The sequence below is a fragment of the Myotis lucifugus genome, unplaced genomic scaffold (genome assembly GCF_000147115.1).
Source record: "Myotis lucifugus unplaced genomic scaffold, Myoluc2.0 scaffold_310, whole genome shotgun sequence".
NCBI lineage: Eukaryota > Metazoa > Chordata > Mammalia > Chiroptera > Vespertilionidae > Myotis > Myotis lucifugus.
The window spans coordinates 871,509-893,542 of record NW_005871358.1 but is presented as its reverse complement, the minus strand read 5'-3'; the positions used below and the strand labels follow the sequence as shown (position 1 = coordinate 893,542).

General features: G+C 52.7%; 1 protein-coding gene across 5 annotated transcripts in view; it reads right to left on the bottom strand.

The window, feature by feature from the left end:
- ADGRE5 (adhesion G protein-coupled receptor E5) overlaps positions 1-2,373 on the bottom strand; it is a 16,212-nt gene extending 13,839 nt beyond the window's left edge. For all 5 annotated transcript variants that reach the window (XM_014465756.2, XM_023763962.1, XM_023763963.1 and 2 more), the window contains exon 1: positions 2,275-2,373. In XM_014465756.2, the coding sequence (XP_014321242.1) occupies positions 2,275-2,314 (40 nt within the window). In that variant the 5' untranslated portion in view covers positions 2,315-2,373. The remainder of the gene's footprint in view (positions 1-2,274) is intronic.
- Between the last annotated feature and the right edge of the window lie 19,661 nt (positions 2,374-22,034).

Here is a 22,034-nt window from a genome sequence, read left to right as displayed (position 1 = left end):
ATCCAGGGAGACCAGATGGGGGCAGCGGGTGAAGGGAATGGGGGCCAGGGGAGGCAGGCAGGAGTGAGTCACTTCCTGGCCCAAATGAAAGGGATAACGCATGGCTCCCAGTCCCCCAAGGAGGGGATCCCAGTCCCCCCATGGAGGGGCTCCCAGTCCCCCATGGAGGGGCTCCCAGTCCCCCCATGGAGGAGCTCCCAGTCCCCCATGGAGAGGCTCCCAGTCCCCCCATGGAGGGGCTCCCAGTCCCCCATGGAGGAGCTCCCAGTCCCCCATGGAGGGGATCCCCAGTCCCCCCATGGAGGGGCTCCCAGGGGAATTTTGGGGTCGGTCATTGTGAGCACAACTTGAGGAGCTGTGGAGGGTGCAGACTGGAGGGCCCCCTGAGCACTCAGTCCCAGTGTCCAAACTTGATACCCCTCAGGCCAGCAGAGGGCCAAGACCCCCACACCCTCCCCGAGGCCCTCGCAGATGCGGTGAACAGGCTGAAACTCCTGTCTTCCTCCTCTCTGGCCACAGGGTTTGGTTAGTTCTCCCTTTGGTGGAAACCCACTTCCTCTTGTAGGACAGACCACACAGTGACCTTCCCTGGCAGCGTGGGCCCTGGGCCGATTGGTCCCCAGCTCCCAAAGCCCCAGTAGCACCGTCCATGCTCACAACTGCCCTAGGAGACAGAGGCTCTGTTTATGTCCACTCTGCAGATGGACACACTGAGGCTCAGAGCCCAGAAAAGGCTTATGGAGAATCTGGTGAAGAGGGGGCTGGGCAAGATGGAAGTGAGGGGTCAAGTTCTCCAGAGTCTACAGGGAGGGGGTTCTTTGTTCTGAGCTGGGCTTTCCTGCCCCACCACAGAGGCTGCTGGGCCAGACCTCCACCTGGGGGCCAGGCAGCCACCCAAACAGGAGCCTGGAGAGGGGTGGCTGGTCGCTGCTCCCAGTCCCATCTGGTTTGCATTCCCCTAGCTCAGTGGTTGGCAAACTGCAGCCCCTTGAGTGCGGCTCTCTCACAAAATACCACGAGCGGGAGCGCACGTACAGTGCGATTGAAACTTTGTGGCCACACTCAAGGGGCCAAAGAGCCGCATGTGGCTCGCGAGCTGCAGTTTGCCGGCCACTGCCCTAGCTGAGCCGTGAGCAGTCAGATTCCTGCCTGGGCCCCTGTGGCAGGGGTGGGGCAGTCATTCTCTCCTTGCTCCTCCAGCTAAGGATCCCCCTCCTGCCCATCCCCCAGACCCACCAGTGAAATAATAATAATAGTAACATTAGCAACAACAACAATAATGTTACTTTCTCACTGTGAACCAGGACTCAACCCTTAACACAAGCCTGTAAAGTGGAGACCAGCCTTGCTCTGCCCCATTTCACAGACGTGGAAAGTGAGGATCAGAAGTTTTGTGACTTGGCCCCTGACACATCTCTGCCTTCAGCTGTGCTCCACACGGACTCGGCAAATTTACAAAAAATCATCTAATTGTAACCATGCAACCGGCGAATTATACGCTATGTCAATTACACCTCAGCTTCATAAAGCTATAGAAAACAGCTCGCGCCTGGCACCCTGGGCCAGCACAGGGAGCCCCATCCCTGTGGCCTGGGGAAGTTCTGAGTGGCACCCAAATGTCATTTCTTAACTCTCTTTGTTGCCTGGTTGCCCAGGCAACGGGCTGCCCTGATAACCTGATAACCGTTAGAGCCACCCTGGGTGGGGCGGGAAAGGAGGCAAGGGGGAAGTCACAGCCGAGCCCAGGTTCAACCCACTGCAGCAAAGCCCTTCAACGCACAGCTGAGTCCCCGCTGGGTCTCGGGCTTCCCTTGCCACATAATGGGAGAAGTCTGGGGGTCACCCCGTTGTGGAAGGGTCCCCCTTAGCTCCCTAGCCCCCTCTCTGCCATCAGTTACGAGTGACTTCCTAGGGGGTCACAGCACTCATTCGCCCCCTCTCTTCCACCTGCTTCAGCTTCCCCTCTTAGGGAGCAGCTTCCAAAGTGGATCTGGAAGGAGCGTGGAGATCCCTCTGGGGTGGGGAACAGACCCTTAGAGCACCCGGGGGGTTCCTGCCTGGGAGAGGGGGTTCCCGGGCACTGCCAGCTGCTCTCCCATGTGCCGCGGCTCCCGCCTAACCATGCGGCTTCCTCCATGTCAGGCCCCGGAGCTGCCAGCGGTGCCTCCTGTTTCTCCTCGGTGGGGGTGGTGTGGGGAGACTGGGAAATGGAGGCACCAAAGGGGTGCTGCCAGGGGCTCCCTTACCCCTCCCAGAGGGTCCCCAAACTCTTACCCTGTAGGATGTGAAAGGCGCTGAGGCGGGGACCTCCCATGGTGACCTGAGCTGCCAGCAGGGGAAGAGGCGGTTGGGCAGTCCCAGTGCCCAGGCGGGGCGGCCGCGCCTTTATAAAGTGTGTGGGCGGGACCGCTGCCCTAGGCCCCTCCTGCAACTGGTGGGGCAGCTGGAAGCCAACAGGAAAGTGCAGTAAAAACACAGACCCGGGGCCAACGCACTGGCCCCGTCCCCCGCCCCCACACACACACACCACAGAGGTGTCACCTGCTCTCAGATCCTTTGCCAGCAGCTCCACCGTTTGAATTTCTGACAAACACTCTGAGCTCTGGGGCTCTCGGCACTCATCCCAGTATCCCAGGCTATGGGGGCCGTGAGGGCCCGGGCGGGGGAGTCTTGCCCGGAGGACTGTTTAGCTTCGGGAGGGGCCATCACCAGGTCAGAAACCCCTCGGGGCTTTCGCTTTGGGGAACTCCCCTGTGCTCACGGCCTTGGCATGTCCTAGTCTCCAAACCCCCCCCCATTTTTCAGAGGAGGAAACTGAGGCACAGAGACTTCAGAGTCCAGTAGGAGCTGCAGGACCGTGAAGGTGTCCCAGGGATGCCAGGCAGGCACCAAGAGAAGACATGTCAGACACCCAGGGGCCACCACGCTGGAGACGGCCTTTCTGGGCGAGGTTTCCCCTGGTGGGAAACTTGCATTTCAGGGGAGCGCGGGCACCACGTTAAACCACAGAGAATCACATGATAGGAAAGCTGTTTCCTTTTTGAATAAGTCACATGACTGGCTTGTCTCTGGGGCCATCTAGCAATTTTTTAAATCTGCTATTATTTATAAAGCGTTTAATCCGGGCCGAGCCTGACTGTAGGTGCTGTGCCTATTTCAACCGTTGACTCTGCGAACCCCCTATGAGGCAGGTGCGGCTCTGCTCCCATTTAGGTGTGTGTGTGTTGGGGGGGTGGGCGGGAGCTGAGGCACAGCTAACCTGTAGCTCAGCAGAGATCCGGGCAGGAGAAAGTCTCTTCGGGTACTAATGTGTCGTTAACACCTCAGCGGCCCTGAGGTTTATCCAGCTAGCCACCATGGTGTTATGTTCCTTGTGTTGTTATTTTAAGTTTATGGAGTCCCAGGGCAACACAAAGCGTTTGCCAGTGATAACATCAATATATCAATATGCTGTTTCCTTTTGAAACGAACGAGTCAAGGATGCAAAAGTGTAGAAAAATTCAAGAACATATGAAGTCCATCATAGTTCGAAAGGGAAAGATTGTGGTCCTGGAAAAGTAAGGTCACCCATGGCTGAGGGCAGAGAAGTACCCCCATCCCTAGAATTAGCCCCTTCCTACCCACTGCCATTCCCTTGACCTGAACAGGGGGTTGAGGGGGGCGTCCCACCAGGGCGCCTGAGGGACCTGGCGGAGGGAAGTGGACACTGGAGGAGGCTGGGAAGGGAGAGGGCTAGGCCAGTCTTTTTTGGCTTTTTTCCCCCCAAAAGCTGTAAACCCCAGGTCTGGGCATCCTGCCTTACAGGCCAAGGTGTGATTCCTGGAGAAGCTTCGGGGAGGGGAATCCCAGCAAGAGGAGGGGAGGCTGGGCCCCAGGGCGTTGTCCCCACACTATCCACAAGATCATCCATTGCTTTGCCTGCTCCTCCCCTGGGATGTGCCTTGGGCCCTTGGAGCAGGTCTAACCTGTCTGGAACTCAGTCTTCCTATCTGATGACTGGGAATAAAATGCCTGCCGGCTGGCCTCAGGCAGCAGGGTGAGGAAGAACTGGGTAACATACAAGAAAAGGCATTGAGATGTTGCTGCAAGCTTGGGGGAGGCCTGAAGAGGAACATCCCGCCACCACCACTATAACCTGGCCGGTCAGCAAGCCCGATGGCTCTGACTTCACTACACCCCAAATCCTCTCACTTCTCCTCATTGGCCCCCACCCTGGTCCAGTCCCATCATCCCCCACGTTGGTGCCCTGGCTCCTGTCCCCACACTGTTCCCCTCACTGTGGACCAAGGGTGCCTGGGACTGCCTGAGCCAGGCACATCCCTCCTCTGCTCCAGAGCCCTCTATGGCTCCCACTTCACTCAGCATAAACGTCCAATGGTGCAGACGGCCCTGCAAGCTCTGCCCTGGCACCTGCCTGCCCTCAGCTCCCTCTTCAGTCTCCCTAGTCACTTGGCTACCGGTTTTTCCTGGTGGAAAACCCCAGGCACATTCGACCTCAGGGTCCGACCTTTGCAAGGGCGGCTATCTCTGCCTGGAGCACCTGGCCCTGATAACCTTCTGGCTCCCTCCCTCCTGTCCATCATGTCTTTGCTCAAACATTCCCCGACCTATCTCCCAGGTCTGATACGTAATCCTCCCCCATCTGCAGCAACCCTGATGGCTCCCCACTTTCCCCATTCTCTGTAGCACCTCATCAGACCCCACCATGGAACTTACCTGCTTCCCTGTTTACTGTCTGCCCTCCACCCCACAGACGGTGAGCCCCGAGGGCAGGACTTTGACCCCTTTGTGTCTCTGCACCTTGCAGGTTCCAGTGAGTGATCCCACCCCTACTGCTGCCCCCACTGAAGGAAACCCCCTCGGGCTTCCTGATCTGGCCCCACTGGAGTGTCCACATTACTCCCCCTCCTTCCTTGAAGTTCCAGCCCCGCTGACCTATTTGGCAGCCCCTCGGACAACCTGTGACCTCTGTTCCACATGGTGTGAAGCAGGGACATGGGTCCCCATTAGTCAGATGGGAAATGGGCACCTGGGGGCTTGGGCCACTGGCCTGAGATTCCTCAGCTAGGAAGTGGAATTATCCAACCAATAATAATAAGAGTATTATTCTATTTATTGTTATTTTCATTATCACAGCTGCAACAGGAACAATTGTCATGGTGGGTGATAGTAGTCACCCAGCACCTACTATATGCCTGGCCCTCTTCTAAGCACCTCACAGGGATTGAACTCACTTATCTTCCCAGGAGCCCTAGGAGGCAGGTGCTGTGCTTTGCATTAGATAGATGGGGAAACTGAGGCACAAAGTGGTGAAATGACTTGCACAGTCACAGGGCACTCCCCCTCCCCACCTCCCATCTCCCATCAGAGGTCCCGGGCAAAACTCGTCTCTTCCACTTTTGGACCATGTGGCCTCAGGCTGGTTAAGTGACCTCTCTTGGCCTCAGTTTCTCCGTCTGTGAAATGGTCAGAACCTCGGCGAGCACAGGTGAGGGTCCTAGGGGAGTGAACAAGTTGCAGGGGCTCAGAGTGGATGTTATGTGCTGTCAACCCCAGCAGTTAGGTTGGCCATCTTCTCTGTAATGCCCTCTGCTGTGCGGAAGACGAGGGGACCTCAATATCCTGCCCCCCCTTCTGGTGCCACCAGCCCATGCCCAGCACCCTTCCAATCCCCAGGAGAGGCGGGGTCAGATGGGGTCTCCGGATGGAGGGGGGCGTAACAGGAAGCCCCCTGCCTGGGACACAATGGCAGAGGAAGGGGCCGGCCAGCCCCACACGGATGAGCCCAGCTGCTGGCTCCAGGAGGGCGGCACAGCTATTGTGCAGCCAGACAGCTGTCCCCAAGCAGGAAGCCCCAGAGAGTGAGGAAAGGGGGTGGGAGGCTGCTGGCCAGCTCTGACCCCAGACCCAGGGTCAGGAGGGACAATGGACCCTTTGTCTCCTCCTGCAGGCTGGACACCTGGGTTCCCCCCAGGCCAGGCTTTCAGAGTCTATTTGACTAGATTGGTCGCACCCTGCCCAGCCCCCGCTGGCATCCTCCTGAGCCCTGACCCCCACCCAGCCCAGCCCAGCCCAGCCCAGGGAGTGCGGAGGCAGCAGCGCTGAGCGGGCCATACTTATAGTTCCCTGGCACTGCTGAGTGAACTCCTAAATATAGAAGCTGAGCTATTTGAGGCCTTGGCCTGGGGCAGCGTGGGGGCAGGGGCACCGCACGTGTGCCTCCCTGGCCTGGGTCCCCAAGATTTGCCTGGGCCTCTCAGTTCCTGGGGCTGGGGCTGGGGGAATCATGGGGGCAGGGTGGGCAGTATGTCTGCTTGAATGGGGATACAGACCTGGTGGCGGAGCCCAAACCGATGAGGGAGGAAGCAAGAGGCTGTGATGCGTTAGAGCAGCGATTTTCTTTCTTTTTTGTTTTTCCCACGCCATCTCACGGCACACATGAACTAATTGCTAAAATCCTTCAGCACACCAAAACTATATATTATATTTTTTGCTGATCTGACCCCCAAAAAGTATGATTTTAATGCATTCACACCGGATGGCTAGTGTTGGCTGTTGTCATTTTTTATTTGACTGTTAAAGGTAAAGAGGCCAGTGCCCCTGACTAACTAGTCAGGTAGTGCATGTTTTAAAAATCCTTGCAGCACACCGGTTAAAAATCTTGAAAATCGCTGCCTTAGGGGGACGCGGTTCTGAGGGCCAGAGGAGAGTGAGTTTGTGGCTGGGGTCCCAGCACCCACTTCCTCGGCCCCCTTCACCCCAAACTCCTACTGTGGAAGGAAATGGGGGTTGAGCTGTCACCCCTGAGTGTTTTCTGCTTCTAGGAAATGAAGGCCTCAGGAAACTGCAGGGACACCCCCAAACCCCAAACAAACCCCAGCTCCTAGCAACCTACTTCCCCATCAACGCTGAGCTCACTGGGGGCTGGGCTGGGGGCTGTGACATGGCTGGGGGTGGGGTTTGGTTATAAATAGCAGGTTTATAAGCAGCTGCCAAGACAGCCAGGCAGGGCTCCCCCGGGGTGAAGCGGAGAGGGCGCCTCATGGGGCAGCTGGACCTCAGAGTGTCCCTGGCTTCACCCCCTCCCAGCGATCGCCAAGATTTGGGGAAGTAAGAGCCAACTGAAGGGCGAGTTATTTAAAAGGGGCAACACCAATGATCCTTAAGGCAGCCCAGGAACACAATGGCCATTAAGAGTTAAGACTTTGATGGAACCTTAATGCCCCCTCCGCCACTGGATAGAGTGGATTGGAATATTACACAACAGTGAAAAAGAGCCCCGGGGCAGGCGGCGAGACGGCTGGGTCGCAGCAACATACTCCTTTCTCGATTCTAAACAGAGTGACGAGCAAACATCTTAATTTGCTTGGTGGGTTTGTAGTTGAATCTTATTTTTTTTCAGCTTACCTGAGGTACAATTGACAAAATTGAAATATATTTAAAAGCTATGACCTATGATTTAGTTGTAGTAGAATCTTGAGCAAAAATAGAAGACCCCGCCCTGGCCGGTTTGGCTCAGTGGATAGAGCATTGGCCTGTAGACTGAAGGGTCCCAAGTTCGATTCCAGTCAAGGGCATGTACCTTGGTTGTGGGCACATCCCCAGTAGGGAGTGTGCAGGAAGCAGCTGAACAATGTTTCTCTCTCATCGAGGTTTCTAACTTTCTATCTCTCTTCCTCTCTGTAAAAAATCAATAAAGTATGTATTTTTTAAAAAAATAGAAGTCCCCAGAGCCCCATACAAAAGCCACCTTTGCCATAAAGCTCAGTCACGGAGAAAATGAAACAAGATGAGGTGTAAGAAAACAGAGAAACGAAAAATGAACGAGAGAATACAAAACAGGATTTGGGGTGGTGGAGGGACAGAGCTGGGTCATGTCCCAGTTCTTGGTGGGAGGCTGATGGGAGGGCCTTATAGGAAAAAAAAAAAATAAAGTAAAATTAATAAAGCAGTTCATGGGTGGACCAACAGTCACGAAAATTATATTTCATTGATTCTGTGAACCTGAGCCCCTGTAACACTCTTTTTGGAACTTTTAAAACGTTTTAAGTCTCTAATGAGAAGTGGTTAGAAAGTGGCATTGAGGGAGCACAGGAAGGAAAGATGGAAAGAGATGCCCAGGGTGTGGGTGGCCAGAGGAGGGAGGCCCAGCTGGGGAAGGGGATCAGCTGGGGGCGAGGGGAGCGGGCAGTGGAGGAACTGACAGCGGCCAACAGGAAGCTGTGCGGTGCGGAGCTGGGAACACTCAGTGCTGTTTTGGTGTCTTTCTCGAAGCTCGCAGCCTCTTCCCCATTCTGCAAGGGCTCCTGGGAGTGGCGGGCTGGGGGCTGACAGTGCCCAGTGACGATGGGCTCCTCCCTCCCAGGGACCCCGCAAGGGGGTCCCAGAATGTGGGCCAGGGTGGGGAAGGAAGGGGTTTAGGCTGAGTGCCCAGGTCAACCTCTCTTTGTGCCTCAGTTTCCCCAGCTGAGCCCCCCCTCCATCAGGTTTTTGGGGTCTTGGGCAATGGTGCTGATGGCCATGACCAGTCTCAGAAAGATGTGATGTATTCTGAGAGCCAGGGGCTTCAGTAAGAGTAAACCCATCCCCAGCACTCCATCAGATTGGGGTCTCGCTTCACCAGCTGGAAAAACAGTTTGGCACTTCCTCAAAAGTTAAGCAGAGGCCCTGGCTGGTGTGGCTCAGTTTTGCTGAGTGACATCCCATGTACCAAGAGGTCACTGGGAACAAACCAGTGTCCATCAACAGATGAACAAAATGTGGTCCATCTACACAAAGGAATAGTATTCAGCCACAAAAAGGAATGAAATTCTGATAGAGGTGGTCGGCACCCAACATTATGAACGTGCTGAATGCCACTGGATTGTTCACTTTTAAATGGCCAATTTCACCCGGCCGGTGTGGCTCAGTGGCTGCGTGTCGACCTATGAACCAGGAGGTCACGTTTAATTCCCAGTTAGGGCACATGCCCAGGTCCCTGGCATGATCCCCAGTGGGGGGCGTGTAGGAGGCAGCCAACTGATGATTCTCTCTCATCATTGATGTTTCTATCTCTCTCTTCCTCTCCTTCCTCCCTGAAATCAATAAAAGCATCCTATATAATAAAAGCCTAATATGCAAATTGTCCCCTCGGGCGGTCATTGGACAGGGAGTTTGACCAGGAGACTGGGAGTTTGACTGCTTGCTATGACATGTGCTGACCACCAGGGGGGCGGGGAGGGCCGGTGTGGAACATGGCGGGCGTTGGCAACAAGGTGCTGGCAGCGGGCAGCAGTGGAGGCACTGCTGGCCCCGATGGGCCCCAGTAAAAGCAGGACCACGGCGGGATGGTGGAGCAGACTTCGGCCAGCATAGCAGTGGTGGTGGGGGTGGGGGTAGGGGGTAGGGGCCTGCCCTGATCAATTGCCCCACAGGCAGGATGGTGAAGCAGGTGAGGGGGTGGGGCCAGGCCAAGGTGGGGTGCCAGGCAGGGCTGCAGGGCTGCGAGGCTGGGGGCGTGAGCTGGGGCCTTATCTCCACAGGCCACCCCGAGGGATCCCACCCGTGCACGAATTCATGCACCAGGCCTCTAGCATTAAAAATAAACGAATAGTACTAGCTGGTTTGGCTCAGTGGATAGAGCATCAGCCCATGGACCAAAGGGACCCAGGTTTGTTTCTGGTCAAGGGCACGTATCTTGGTTGCAAGCTCCTCCCCAGCCTGGGCCCTGGTCAGGGCTCATTCAGGAGGCAACCAGTCGATGTGTTTCTCTCACATCAATGTTTCTCTCTGTCTTCCCCTCTCTCTTCTACTCTCTCTAAAAGTCAATGGGAAAATATCATCTGGTGAGGATTAACAGAAAACAAAAATAAATAAATAAATAGCCAGTTTATGTCCTTGTGAATCTCACCCTAAAAATCCTGAGTGGGTGATGGCACGGTCCCCCTGGGCATCTCTGCTGTCACAGCCTCTCCTTTGTGCCTCACAGGTTGCCCCTTAGTTCATCTTTCCACTGTCTGAGATGAAGTAGGCGTTACCCTCCTCCTTTTACAGATCTGACAGTCACATATTCACTGAACAGACACTGCATCCCTGGCACGGTGCTAGGCTCTGGGGATGCACATGGGAACAAGCCAGAGCAAAACCTCTACCCCACGGGGCTGACAGTCCCACGTGGGAGATCATGAATGTGATACATGAGACTGTAGTGGAGAATGTCAGGAATGGGAGCATTAAGCAGGTTAATGAAGGGGGAGGGGAATGCTGGTGCGGGCGGGGTTGCCAAACTAAGCAGGGTGGTGGCCTCCCCGAGAAAGTGACATTTGAGGAAAGACCTGAAGGAAGTGAGGAGGCAAGAGCTATGAAGATATCTGGGGAAGAATGGCCCAGGCAGAGGGAAACGCCCCGTGCAAAGGCACTGAGGCAGGGGAGGGCCTGATGTGGAAGAGGCCTGTGTGGCTGAAGCTGAGAGAGCAAAGAGGAGAGAAGTGAAAGATAAGGCCGGAGAGACAATGGGGTGACATTGTATGCAGCGAGCAATAAAGCCAGAGATGAATTCAAAATATTTAACACCCATCCAAGCGTGGAGGTTGACCAGCTAGATGGAGTTGTCCGCCCTGCGTGGGTTCTCTCTTACACCCTCATTTCCGACGGCCTCCCCTGAGCAGCTGGGGGGCTAGGACCCTCCACGGCAGCTCCCCCTCCCCTGGGGACAGCACAGACCTCCCCACACCAGACTTGAGCCTGGAAGGACCATGTGCCGTTTGACAGGTGGGGAAACAGGCTAGAGTGGGGCAGGAGCTCTCAGGGTTACACAAATACGGGCAGCACGGGGGTCCTGATGCTCTCTACTACCCTGGGGTGGGGACCCGGACTCTGGGTGACTTCCTGCATCCAGCCCCCATCATCACTCACCTGGACCAGCGCAATCACCACCCTGTCCCCACTTCTACCCTTACTCCCCGTAACAGCCAGAGGGCGCCTGTGAGCCCCCCTGTCAGGGACCATCCCTCTGCTCAAGAACCCTCCATGGCTCCCACCTCACTCAGGGCAAAAAAGCCCAAGTCCGCTCACATGGCCCTGAATACTCTGCCCTGTCCTCTCCTTCCCCTCATTCTCATCTGCTGTCCTCACCGACTCTGTTCCAGCCACATAGGCCTCCTCACTGCTCCTCAACATGTCAGGCACGTTCCCACCTCAGGGCTTTGCATAGGCCGTTCCCTCTGCCTGCACCGCCCTTCCTCTCCCAGACAGCCACACATTGCCCCCTCACCTCCTTCAGATCTTTGTTCAAATGTCACCTCCTCACTGAGACCTTCTCACCAACCTCCTCAAAATTGCAACCATCCCCTGGGTTCCTTTAACCTGTTGTACTTTTTTCCCCTTTTTTCTAAAGTGCTGATCTCCTTCACTTGTTTCCGTTGTTCACTGTCTGCCTTCCGGCAGCGCTCCTGCCACTGCCATGGCTGTGTCCCCTGCACCTTCAACAGAGCCTGGTACGTAGCTGGCGCTCACTAATGGCTGCATAAATGAATGTCGAAGTCTGAATTTATTGCAGCTCTATCTTTGACACTTTTAAACATCCCAATAATTTCTTTCCTTTTTTTAAAAAAATTGATTTCACAGAGAGAGGAAGGGAGAGGGATAGAGAGATAGAAACATTGATCCGCTGCTTTCCACACGCCCTCCACTGGGGAGTGAGCCCACAACTCAGACATGTACCCTGGCCAGGAATAGAACCAGTGACCTCCGGGTTCATGGTTGACACTCAACCCCTGAGCCACACCAGCAGGGCTTCTTTCCATTTAAACATTTTTTTCCTTGTTCTCTTTCTTCTTATTTTTTAAAAATATATTTTTACTGATTTCAGAGAGGAAGGGAGAGAGAGATAGAAACATCAGTGATGAGAGAGAATCATTGGTCAGCTGCCTTCTGCACTCTGCGAGCCTGCAACCTGGGCATGTGCTTGCAGGCCAACGCTCTATCACTGAGCCCAACTGGCTAGGGCTTTTTATTTTTATTTTTTTTTAAACATAAAGAGCTGTCTCTTTGACCCATGGCTGGAATAGAGGCTGAGGCTCGGGCCCCCAGGCCCTGGGAGTGCAGGCACAGCCCTGAGACTAGCAATCCTCTACATTTTGCTCTTGGGTGCCTCACCCTCCCCAACAGGAAGTAACATTAACCAAATGTAATATCACCCTCACCTGCCCCCACCAATGTTGGTTTTTCTTTCTTTTTTGCTGCTTTCCACTATGGAGATGGCCCTGGGTTCCTTTTTTGACAGCGGAATAAGATTCTTTTCACATTAATTCATTTAAGAATGAGAAAAAAAGGAAAAGCAAGTTGATTGAAGGAACAATCTGTGTTCCGTGGAGAGAGGGACGCGTGATGTTTGCGAGCTGCCGATCAACTGCGCGCTGCAGGAGGCAAGGTCGGGCCGCGGTCCGGGTGGCGTGCGCAGGCGTGACAAGGCCTCGGCCCAGAGCCTGTAGGTGATGCCGTCAGCAGCTGGGAGGGCAGAGCGTGCCTCTGGGTGGCCCACGGAGGGGCTTTTTCTGAGATCATGTCCTGTTGGCACCTCTGTATCTGGGGCCGTGGCTGTCACGGGTTTTTCGAGGCCCCTGATGTGGGTCTTGACGCCCAGAGATGAAGTTCCGTGGCGGTGCCTTTGCGGAGGTGCCTCCACCACGCTTGCCTCTTGCCCCCAGCGTCTGTCTGACTCCAGCCTGCCCGGTGCCCACGAGGCCCGGTGGCCCCGGCATCGGCAGAGACAGGACCCACAGGTGCCCATGCCGAGCTTCCCTTGAAACAGAGTTGTTCAAATGCCTGGACAAATGGCCAATAGGCACGTGAAAACACGCTCTGTGTCACTAATCAGCAGTGAAAGCAGATCCAAACCACAATGAGATACTGTCAGCGGAACCCCAGCTCGGCGGCTTGCCCCACGAAAACCAACCTGGTTAGACAGATGCTGCTGAAAAAGGAAAGAGTTTTATTGTTATTTTATTAAATATATTTTTATTGATTTCGGAGAGGAAGGGAGAGGGAGAGAAACATCAATGATGAGAGAGAATCATTGATGGGCTGCCTCTTGCATGCCTCGCACTGGGGATGAAGCCTGCAACCCGGGCATGTGCCCTTGACCGGAATCGAACCTGGGACCCTTCAGTCCGCAGGCCGATCAGTCCACAGGCCAATGCTCTATCCACTAAGCCAAACCGGCCAGGGCTGGAAAGAGTTTTATTCAAGTGCTGGTCACCTGAGGAGATGGGGGACTCTGGTCACAAAGCCCATCTCCACATCTCAGCGCAGACGGAGGTTTTTATGAGGAGGGAGAGGCAAAGTGGAGAAAGGAATCAGGGGGAGGGGTTGGAAAGGTCTCTATGTGCGGCCAGCGTGGTCCATTCCAATTAGGTCAAGTGACGGTCTGGTGTGCATCACCCTGGTCTTTGTCATCCTGGCTCTACGTCATCCTGGTTCTAGGGTTGAAGGTCAGCAAATCTCCTGGAACTGGGGTGACTGAAGGTGGGAGTCTGTATCTTCTGAAGTTAGTTCCTAGGATTCTTTTTTTTAAGATATATTTTTATTGATTTCAGAGATGGAGAGGGAGAGATAGAAACATCAATGATGAGTGAGAATCACTCATAGGCTGCCCCCTGCACGCCCCCCACTGGGGATCAAGCCCACAATCCGGGCATGTGCCTCTGACCGGAATCGAACCCGGGACCTTTCAGTCCGCAGGCTGCCGCTCTATCCACTGAGCCAAACAGGCTAGGTCAGTCCCTAGGATTCTTATACAAACATGCTGTTTATTTACAAGCTACATGTTCATCAGAGTCAGCATTTCCAGAAACAACGTCAAAAGCATGGTGGGGTAGGTTACAATTCTCACTGTTACAGCATCACCTCACTTTTATGAGGACGGCTACTATAAACAAACAGAAAATCACAAGTGTTGGCGAGGATGTAAAGACATTGGAGCCCTTGTGCACGCACGGTTGCTGGGAATGTAAAACGGGACCGCTGCTGTAGAAACTGTACGGTAGTTCCTTAAAAAATTAAACTTAGAATTCGCACGTGACCCAGCAATTCCACTTTTGGGTCTACACCCGGAAGAATTGAAAGCAGGGGCTCAAAGAGATACTTGCACACCCCTGCTCACAGCAGCATTACTCACCGTAGCTAAAAAGTGGAAGCTGCCCAACTTTCCACTGACGGGTGAATGAATAAACAGAATGTGGTGTATATGTACAGCGGAATGTTATTCAGCCTTAAAAGGGAAGGAAAGTCTGACACATGCCGCAACGTGGACAAACCCCGAGGACATTAGCTGAGTGAAAGAGGTCAGTCACAGAAAGACAAATACTGCATGATTTCACTGAAATGACATATGTAAAGCAGTCAGACTCAGAAAAACAGAAAATGAAATGGTGGTTGCCAGGCCTGGGAGGAGGGGCATGGGGAGGGAGTGGTTAGTGGGTGTAGAATTTCAGTTTTGCAAGATGAAAAATTCTCGAGGTTGGTTGCACAACAGTGGAAAGGTGCTTAACGCTATTGTACTGCACACTTACAAAATTTTTAATGTGTTTTTTACCCCTTAAATTTTTTTTTTTAAAGGAAGGAAATTCCGACACACGCTACGACATGGATGACCTTTGAGGACCCTATGCGGGGTGAAAGAAACCAGTCATAAAAAGACAAATGCGGCATGACTCCGCTTTTATGAGGTCCCTAGAGGAGTCAAACTCATTGAGACCGGAAGTAGAATGGTGGGTGCCAGGGGCTGGGGGAGGAGGAGGAGACGTTAGTACTTAATGGGGACAGAGTTCCGGTTTGTGAAGATGAGAAAGTTCTGGAAATGGATGGTGGTGATGGTTGCACAACAATGCTACTAAACTGTCCACTTCAAAAATGGTTAAGATGCCTGCCGGACATGGCTCAGTGGTTGAGCGTTGACTTATGAACCAGGAGGTCACAGTTTGATTCCTGGTTGCCAGCTCGATCTCCAGTGTTGGTCCTGTCGGAGGCAGCCGATGAATAATTCTCTCTCATCATTGATATTTCTCTCCCTTTCCCTTCCTCTCTGAAATCAATTAAAAAATATTTTAAAAAATGGTTAAGATGGTAAATTTTATGTTACATATATTTCACCACATTAAAAAATAAAATCCAGGTCAGGGGATTAAAAGGGGCCACACACTGTTTTCTTTTCCTTTTTGCCCAGACAGTAGCCAGGTGAGAAGGAAAATCTCTGATGCATTAAACCATGGAGATTTGGGGTTTGCTTGTTACTAGAGCAGAACTGAGCCCGCCCTGACTCAGATGTGGCAGCTGACACCTGAGTCCTCTTCGTGTGTGCTGATGCCCTCAGTGGTGAATCCCAGGGCTGGGAATGTGATGAGAAGTGAGGCACTTGCCTTGGGAGCAAAATTTAAGGGACACCAAGGAACTCAATAGTCAAGTTGACTATTATTCGAATGCAGTGTTTTTAATAATCAAAATTAATGCAAAACATGCACGATGATTGAAATAGTAAAATGTTAAATTAAGACAGGATCTATCAAGCAATGTGCCGAGACATTGTAGAACAGACGCCTAGGGAACAATCAATCTTTGTGCCTCATTCGTCTCCCTGTAGTCCCTGCTCTGGTGAACACCCGTGACGTTCTGCCTGAGGGCTTTCTGTGGGCCATGTGGCTGCAGGTCAGAACTGATAGGGAGTTAGCATCCCTGGGAATGACCCTCCACCACTTTTGGTAGCTCAGTACCCCAGCTCCCTCACTTCTCAACTGTGTGTCCTGCATATTCTCTGAGGTCCCTGGAGGGACTGAGCCCCAGGTGCCCACCACAGAAATGTGCTCATTCAAATTCAGAATTTGCTGCCTACACCTCACCTTCCTTCTCTGCTCCTGCTTTCTAAGATCCCCTTTTTATAAAGTACCTGCACTCAATCCTTGTCTCAGACTCTGCAGTCGGGAAAGCCAGCCCAAGACAGATGTATTTCAACCTGTAGCAAACACTGTAACTCCTGACTCACCTAATCTCTGGCCAAATCAGCTGCATTCGTGATGTATTGCTGTGCAACAAATTGCCCCAAACATAAGTGCTGAAAATAACAGTTATGATCTCAGTTTCTGTGGGTCAGGGGTGAGGTGTGGCTTCTCTGGGTTCTTTGCTTCAGAGTCTCTCATGGGCCGCAGAGTCGGCTGAGGGCTCGAGGAGAGAGGGTGCACTCCCAAGTGCACGCAGGTGTTGTTGGCAGGACTCAGTTCCTCAGTGGCTGTTGAGGAGGCAGCTCTCAGCTCCTCACCACATGGGCCTCTCCACAGGTAACCGAATCTGAAAGTCAGCCCTGGCCGGTTTGGCTCAGTGGGTAGAGCGTCGGCCTGCAGACTGAAGGGTCCCGGGTTCGATTCTGGTCAAGGGCACATGCCCGGGTTGCGGGCTCGATCACCAGTAGGGGACGTGTAGGAGGCAGCTGACAATGATTCTCTCTCATCATTGATGTTTCTATCTCTCTCTCCCTCCCCCTTCCTCTCTGAAATCAATAAAAAAAAGTTATTAAAAAAGAAAGTGACACTCATCACCTTGGTCTTACTCTACTGTTAGAAGTGAGTCGTGAGCCCATGCCCGCACTCAAGAGGAGGGGATTACACACGGATACCAGGAGGCAGGGATCCTGAGGGCTGTCTTGGAGTCTGTCCGCTAATTTCCCTTTCTTAGTGCTGGTTCCATCACCAGCCCAGGTCCCAAGTGGAGTGTCATCCTGTCCATAAGGCATTCTTTTTTTTTTTTACTTAAATTTTAAAATTAATTTCAGAGAGGAAGGGAGGAGAGACAGAAACATCCATGATGAGAGAGAATCATTGATCGGCTGCCTCCTACATGCCTCCTACTGGGGATCGAGCCCACAACCCGGGCAAGTGTCCTGACTGGGAATCAAACTGTGACCTTCTGATTCATAGGTTGACGCTCAACTACTGAGCCACACTGGCTGGGCAAGGCATTCTAACTTTGCTCCAAATGGCTCATCTAATCTCACCTCCTTCCTTTATTCTTGTCTTGGCCTTCCTTTTCTTCCTGAAAACTCAGTCCCACCTCAGGGCCTTTGCACCTGCTGTTCTCTCTGCTGAGAACTCTCTTCCCCCAGACATCTGCATGGCTCCTCCTTCAGGGTCGTTCACAGGCTGCTGTCCAGGTGTTGGCTGGGGCTGCAGTCTCATCTGAAGGCTGGATCGGGGAAGCATTCCACTTCCTTGCAGTTTTAGCTTTAACATGAACTCTGTAGCCCTGTCCAGTGTGGCTCAGTTGGTTGGGCGTCAGTTCAATTCCAGATCAGGGCACATACCCATATTTCAGGCTTGATCCCTGGTAGGGGTGTGTAGAAGGCAGCCGATGGATATTTCTCTTCCTCTCACTCCCTCTCTCTCTAAAAATCAATAAAAAATCTTAAAAAACAAAACCCCAAAAACCTCAACTCCTTAAGTATGCATTCCTGTTCCACTATTTAGTCCTGCCTAATAAAGAGTTAACTCAGGCCTGGCCAGTGTGGCGCAGTGGTTGAATGTTGACCCATGAACCAGGAGGTCACCAGTTCAATTCCTAGTCGGGGCACATGCCTGGGGTTGTGGGCTTGATCCCCAGTAAGAGGTTGGGGGCTGGGGGGGGCAGTCAATCCATGTTTCTCTCTCATCAATGTTTCTATCTCTCTATTGCTCTCCCTTCCTCTCTCTAAAATCAATAAAGACACACACACACACACACACACACACACACACACATATTTTTTTTTTCAAAGAGTTAACTCAGCGGGTTTGGGTGCTCCAATCCTGCACCTTCCAAAGGAAGGCCTGTCTGCCCGATACCCTTGCCTTGCTCCTGGGAGGTCATCTTTAAGGCCCTGGAGTGTCCTGCGTGATAAGAATGTCTTTGTACCTCAGATCTTAGACCACATCAGAGAGTCATGCTCACAATGTGATTCATAGCGGAGGCGTTGGGCCACCGATATGATCAGCTTGTCCTCTGAAGGGGCTGAGGTCAGCCACCTGAGGGGTCAGCCAGGCCCACGTGCTAAACTCCAGTAAAAACCCTAGACACCAAGGCTCAGGTGAGTGTCCCTGGTCGGAAATACTCAGTGCGGGTTGTCCCACATCGTTGCTGAGTGGGTTGAGAGCTGGGACTGCACTGGGAGGGGACAGCTGGAAGCTCATGCCTGAGTCCCACCATGTGCTCTGTCCTTTGCTGATTTTTTTTAACACACATATATATTTGATTTCAGAGAGGAAGGGAGAGGGAGAGAGAGATAGAAACATCAGTGATGAGAGAGAATCATCGATCGGCTACCTCTGCAAACCCCCCACTGGGGATGGAGCCCACAACTCGGGCATGTGCCCTTGACCGGAATCGAACCCAGGACCCTTCAGTCGACAGGCCGACGCCCTATCTACCCACTGAGCCAAACAAGCAAGGGTTGCCCTTTGCAGATTGTAATCTGTATCCTTTCCCTGTAATAAATTGTGATCGGAGCATAACAGCTTTTCTAGGTTATGGGAGTCTGAGTGAATCATTCACCCCTGACCCCAGCCCCCACCCCTCAACCACCCTCTTCTGAGATCTTCATCGTCCTTGTCACTGAATGTTATGTTCTTGCTCATCTGCTATTTCCTGTCTCTCCTCGGGACTGAACGGAACGGAAGGCTGGGACTCTGTCTGCGGCTCTCACGAGAGCAGGAGACCAGAGTGGTCTGGGGTTAGGTCCTGGCTCTGCCACTGTCTGGCGGTGTGGCCCTGGGTGCAACCTCACCTGTCTGCGCTCCAGTCTCCCTCTCTGTAAAACAGGAACGAGAACAGGAGTTCCTCTTTCATAGACCATCGGGAGAGGGGTGGGCTGGTTTATTAAGGCCCAGAAAGGCCTCTGTAAGCACTAGCTTCCAAGCGCTGGTCACTCTCCAGTAGCCAGAGCTCAGTTGAGGACAAATGAGTTAAGACAGTCCCTCTGCGGCCTTTGACATGGAGAGGCAGGAGGCAACCAGAGAAGCCCAGATGGCGGAGAGGAGGACAGAAGTGCCAGAGACAGTTGGACCTCCGCCCTGTGGCGCTGGTCCCACACAGGCCTGCCAGGGCTATTTGGGACTGCCCGGGAGCCAGGCCCATGGAGCCACTGGGAAGGAGGTCCTGGGAAGAGACAGAGCTGGATAGCCAGGGAGAGGGCGGTGAAAAACCAAATCCCACGGCCAGGGCTCCTAGGAGGAAATGTGTGGGAGGGCTGGGGGTAAGGGGGGTCAGGGCAGCTAGAGCCCTGGCTGTGGGAGGGCACTGGAGGGCCCCAAAGAAAGGCTGTGCTGGTGGCCGCCCGCCTGTCTGGCCTGGCCTGGGAGGACGCCGCCCGTCTGCTGGGTGCCCTGGAGATGCTGCTGGGCGTCTGGACACAGCCCTACCCAGCCCCGAGGGAGGAATGTGCCCCATCCCCACCCCTGCTTCCAGCCTCTTCCACATAAGGCTTTCGTGGGTGCTCATGCCATATGAGTTCAGGACAAAGGAATCAGAAGCACATGGTCTGAGTCTCCAGGGAGCAGTAGTTCTGGAAACAAGACTGAAAGGAAGAGAACAGAGCCAGAGGAGGAGTACTGGGATGTGGACTTGAGAGGCAAAGGGAGGAGGTGCCTGGCTCTGAGCAGGCTCTGCCCCTCAAAATACCCACACCGCCAGGGCTCTCACATCAGGGCCAGGCCGTGGCTGGGGATGAGGCCGCTGTGGACCCATATGCAACCTGGGGGCTCCCTCTGCCTCTCTGGGCCTCAGTGTCCTTCCTAGTGGCCCAGATGCTCAGGTCAAAACACTGGGGTCATCCATGTCTCTCTCTGTCTCTGTCCCTCTCTACCCCTACCCCCACATCAGCAAACTCCGAGGGCTCTACTTTCAAAATCCATCCTAGCCCTAGCCGGCTTGGCTCAGTGGATAGAGCGTCAGCCTGCAGACTGAAGGGTCCCAGGTTCGATTCTGGCCAAGGGCACATGCCCGGGTTGTGGGCTCAATCCCCAGTAGGGGGCGTGCAGGAGGCAGCTGATCAATGATTCTCATCATTGATGTTTCTATCTCTCTCTCCCTCTCCCTTCCTCTCTGAAATCAATAAAGAAATATATATATTAAAAATCATCCTAAACATATTTCAAAAAATATGTTTTATTGATTTTAGAGCATGTCAAACTCGCGGCCCACAATGAATATTTTTGTGGCCCAGCCAATAAAATGCTATGTAAGAAAAGTTTTAATAAAAATTTTGTAACAATTTTTACAATATTCTGTTAGACATAATTGTTAATAACGAACTACAACGTTCACTAATGACTGATTACTATAATTGTGTTGCATTCATTTCCCTTACGCGTCTTACATGCAGGCGCACCATTTCTCTCCACTAATACCAGCAGCGGATATTTTAGCAGCCGATTGCCACACCATTAGTCTTGTACTGACTTGCTTGGTGTGCGCAACAGGAAATATTTCGCTTTCGGAGAATGAGAAAAATAGGTTTATTTGCGTTACGCTTATGAATTTGTGCAGTTATTCCGTGTCTGGTAGGCTAATGTTCAAGAAAAAAATATTAATTTTTATTAAAATGTTCCATTATTTTATGTTAACAATGACTCATTCATTTCAGCCCTTTGTATTCAGCATGTCTCTATCAAAAGAAACCTATGTTTCTATGAAAATTGAAGCTTTTGTTTTTTTTTTCGGCCCACATAAACTTAAACCTTGTTTATTTGGCCCGTGTTAGCCTTTGAGTTTGACATACTTGTTTTAGAGCAAGAGGAATAGAGAGGGAGATAGAAACATCAATGATGAGAGAGAATCATCGATTGGCTGCCTCCTGCACGCCCCCTACTGGAGATCGAGCCCGAAACCCAGGCATGTGCCCTGACTGGGAATCGAACCGTAATCTCCTGGTTCTTGGGTCAACACAACCACTGAGCCACATCGGCCGGGCATGAATCCACCACTTTTCACTTCCTCCATGACCCCACCCTGGACCAGCCCCATTATCTCCCACTTGGACCAGTGTAGTCACCTCTGCCTTGATCTTTCAGCTCCCACTCCACGCCCCCTAGAGGCTGATCCCCCTACAGTGGCCAGAGGGCAACCTCTGCTCCCACCTCACTCAAAACAAACGTTGAAGTCCTCCTCGGGACCCAAAGGTTCTGTATGTCCTGCCCTGGCCCTCCCTGCCATTATCTGCATCTACTGTCCCCTCGCTATTTCCTCCAGCCCCACTGGCTTCCTACTGATCCTGGCACACTCTCACCCCCCCCCCTTCACCCCCCCTTTCCCGCCTCTGCACTGTGGTTTCCTTTGCCTAGTTCCCTTCTGCCCTAGATCTCTACACGGCTCTCTGCTCGCCTCCCTGAGGTCTTCACTCAAATGTCACCTCCTAAGAGAGCCTTCCCTCCTCCCCTGACCCCTGACTATGAACTGCACCCTCCTGTGCCTTTCTTTTTCTTTTTTTAAAAAAATCTATTTGGCCCTAACCGGTTTGGCTCAGTGGATAGAGCATCGGCCTGCGGACTCAAGGGTCCCGGGTTCGATTCCGGTCAAGGGCATGTACCTTGGTTGCGGGCACATCCCCAGTAGGGGGTGTGCAGGAGGCAGCTGATCGATGTTACTTTCTCATCGATGTTTCTAACTCTCTATCCCTCTCCCTTCCTCTCTGTAAAAAATCAATAAAATATATTTTTAAAAATCTATTTGTATTGATTTCAGAAAGGAAGGGAGAGGGAGAGAGAGATAGAAGTTGAAGTGAAAGCAGTCGTCCTTTTCTTGTTCTAATCTCAGTGGGGAAATCTTCCATTATTTCACCATGAAGTTTGATATCTGCTATGGGTTTTTTGGTATCTACCTTATATCAGAGTTTAGAAGTTCCCTTCCACCTTACTTCAAGAGTTTTAAACATGAATGGAGGTTGCATTGTATTATTGAATCTTGGGAGCTCTTTATATATTGTGGCTACAAGACCTTTATCAGATATGTGGTTTGCACAAATTTTCCCCTGGTCTGTGGCT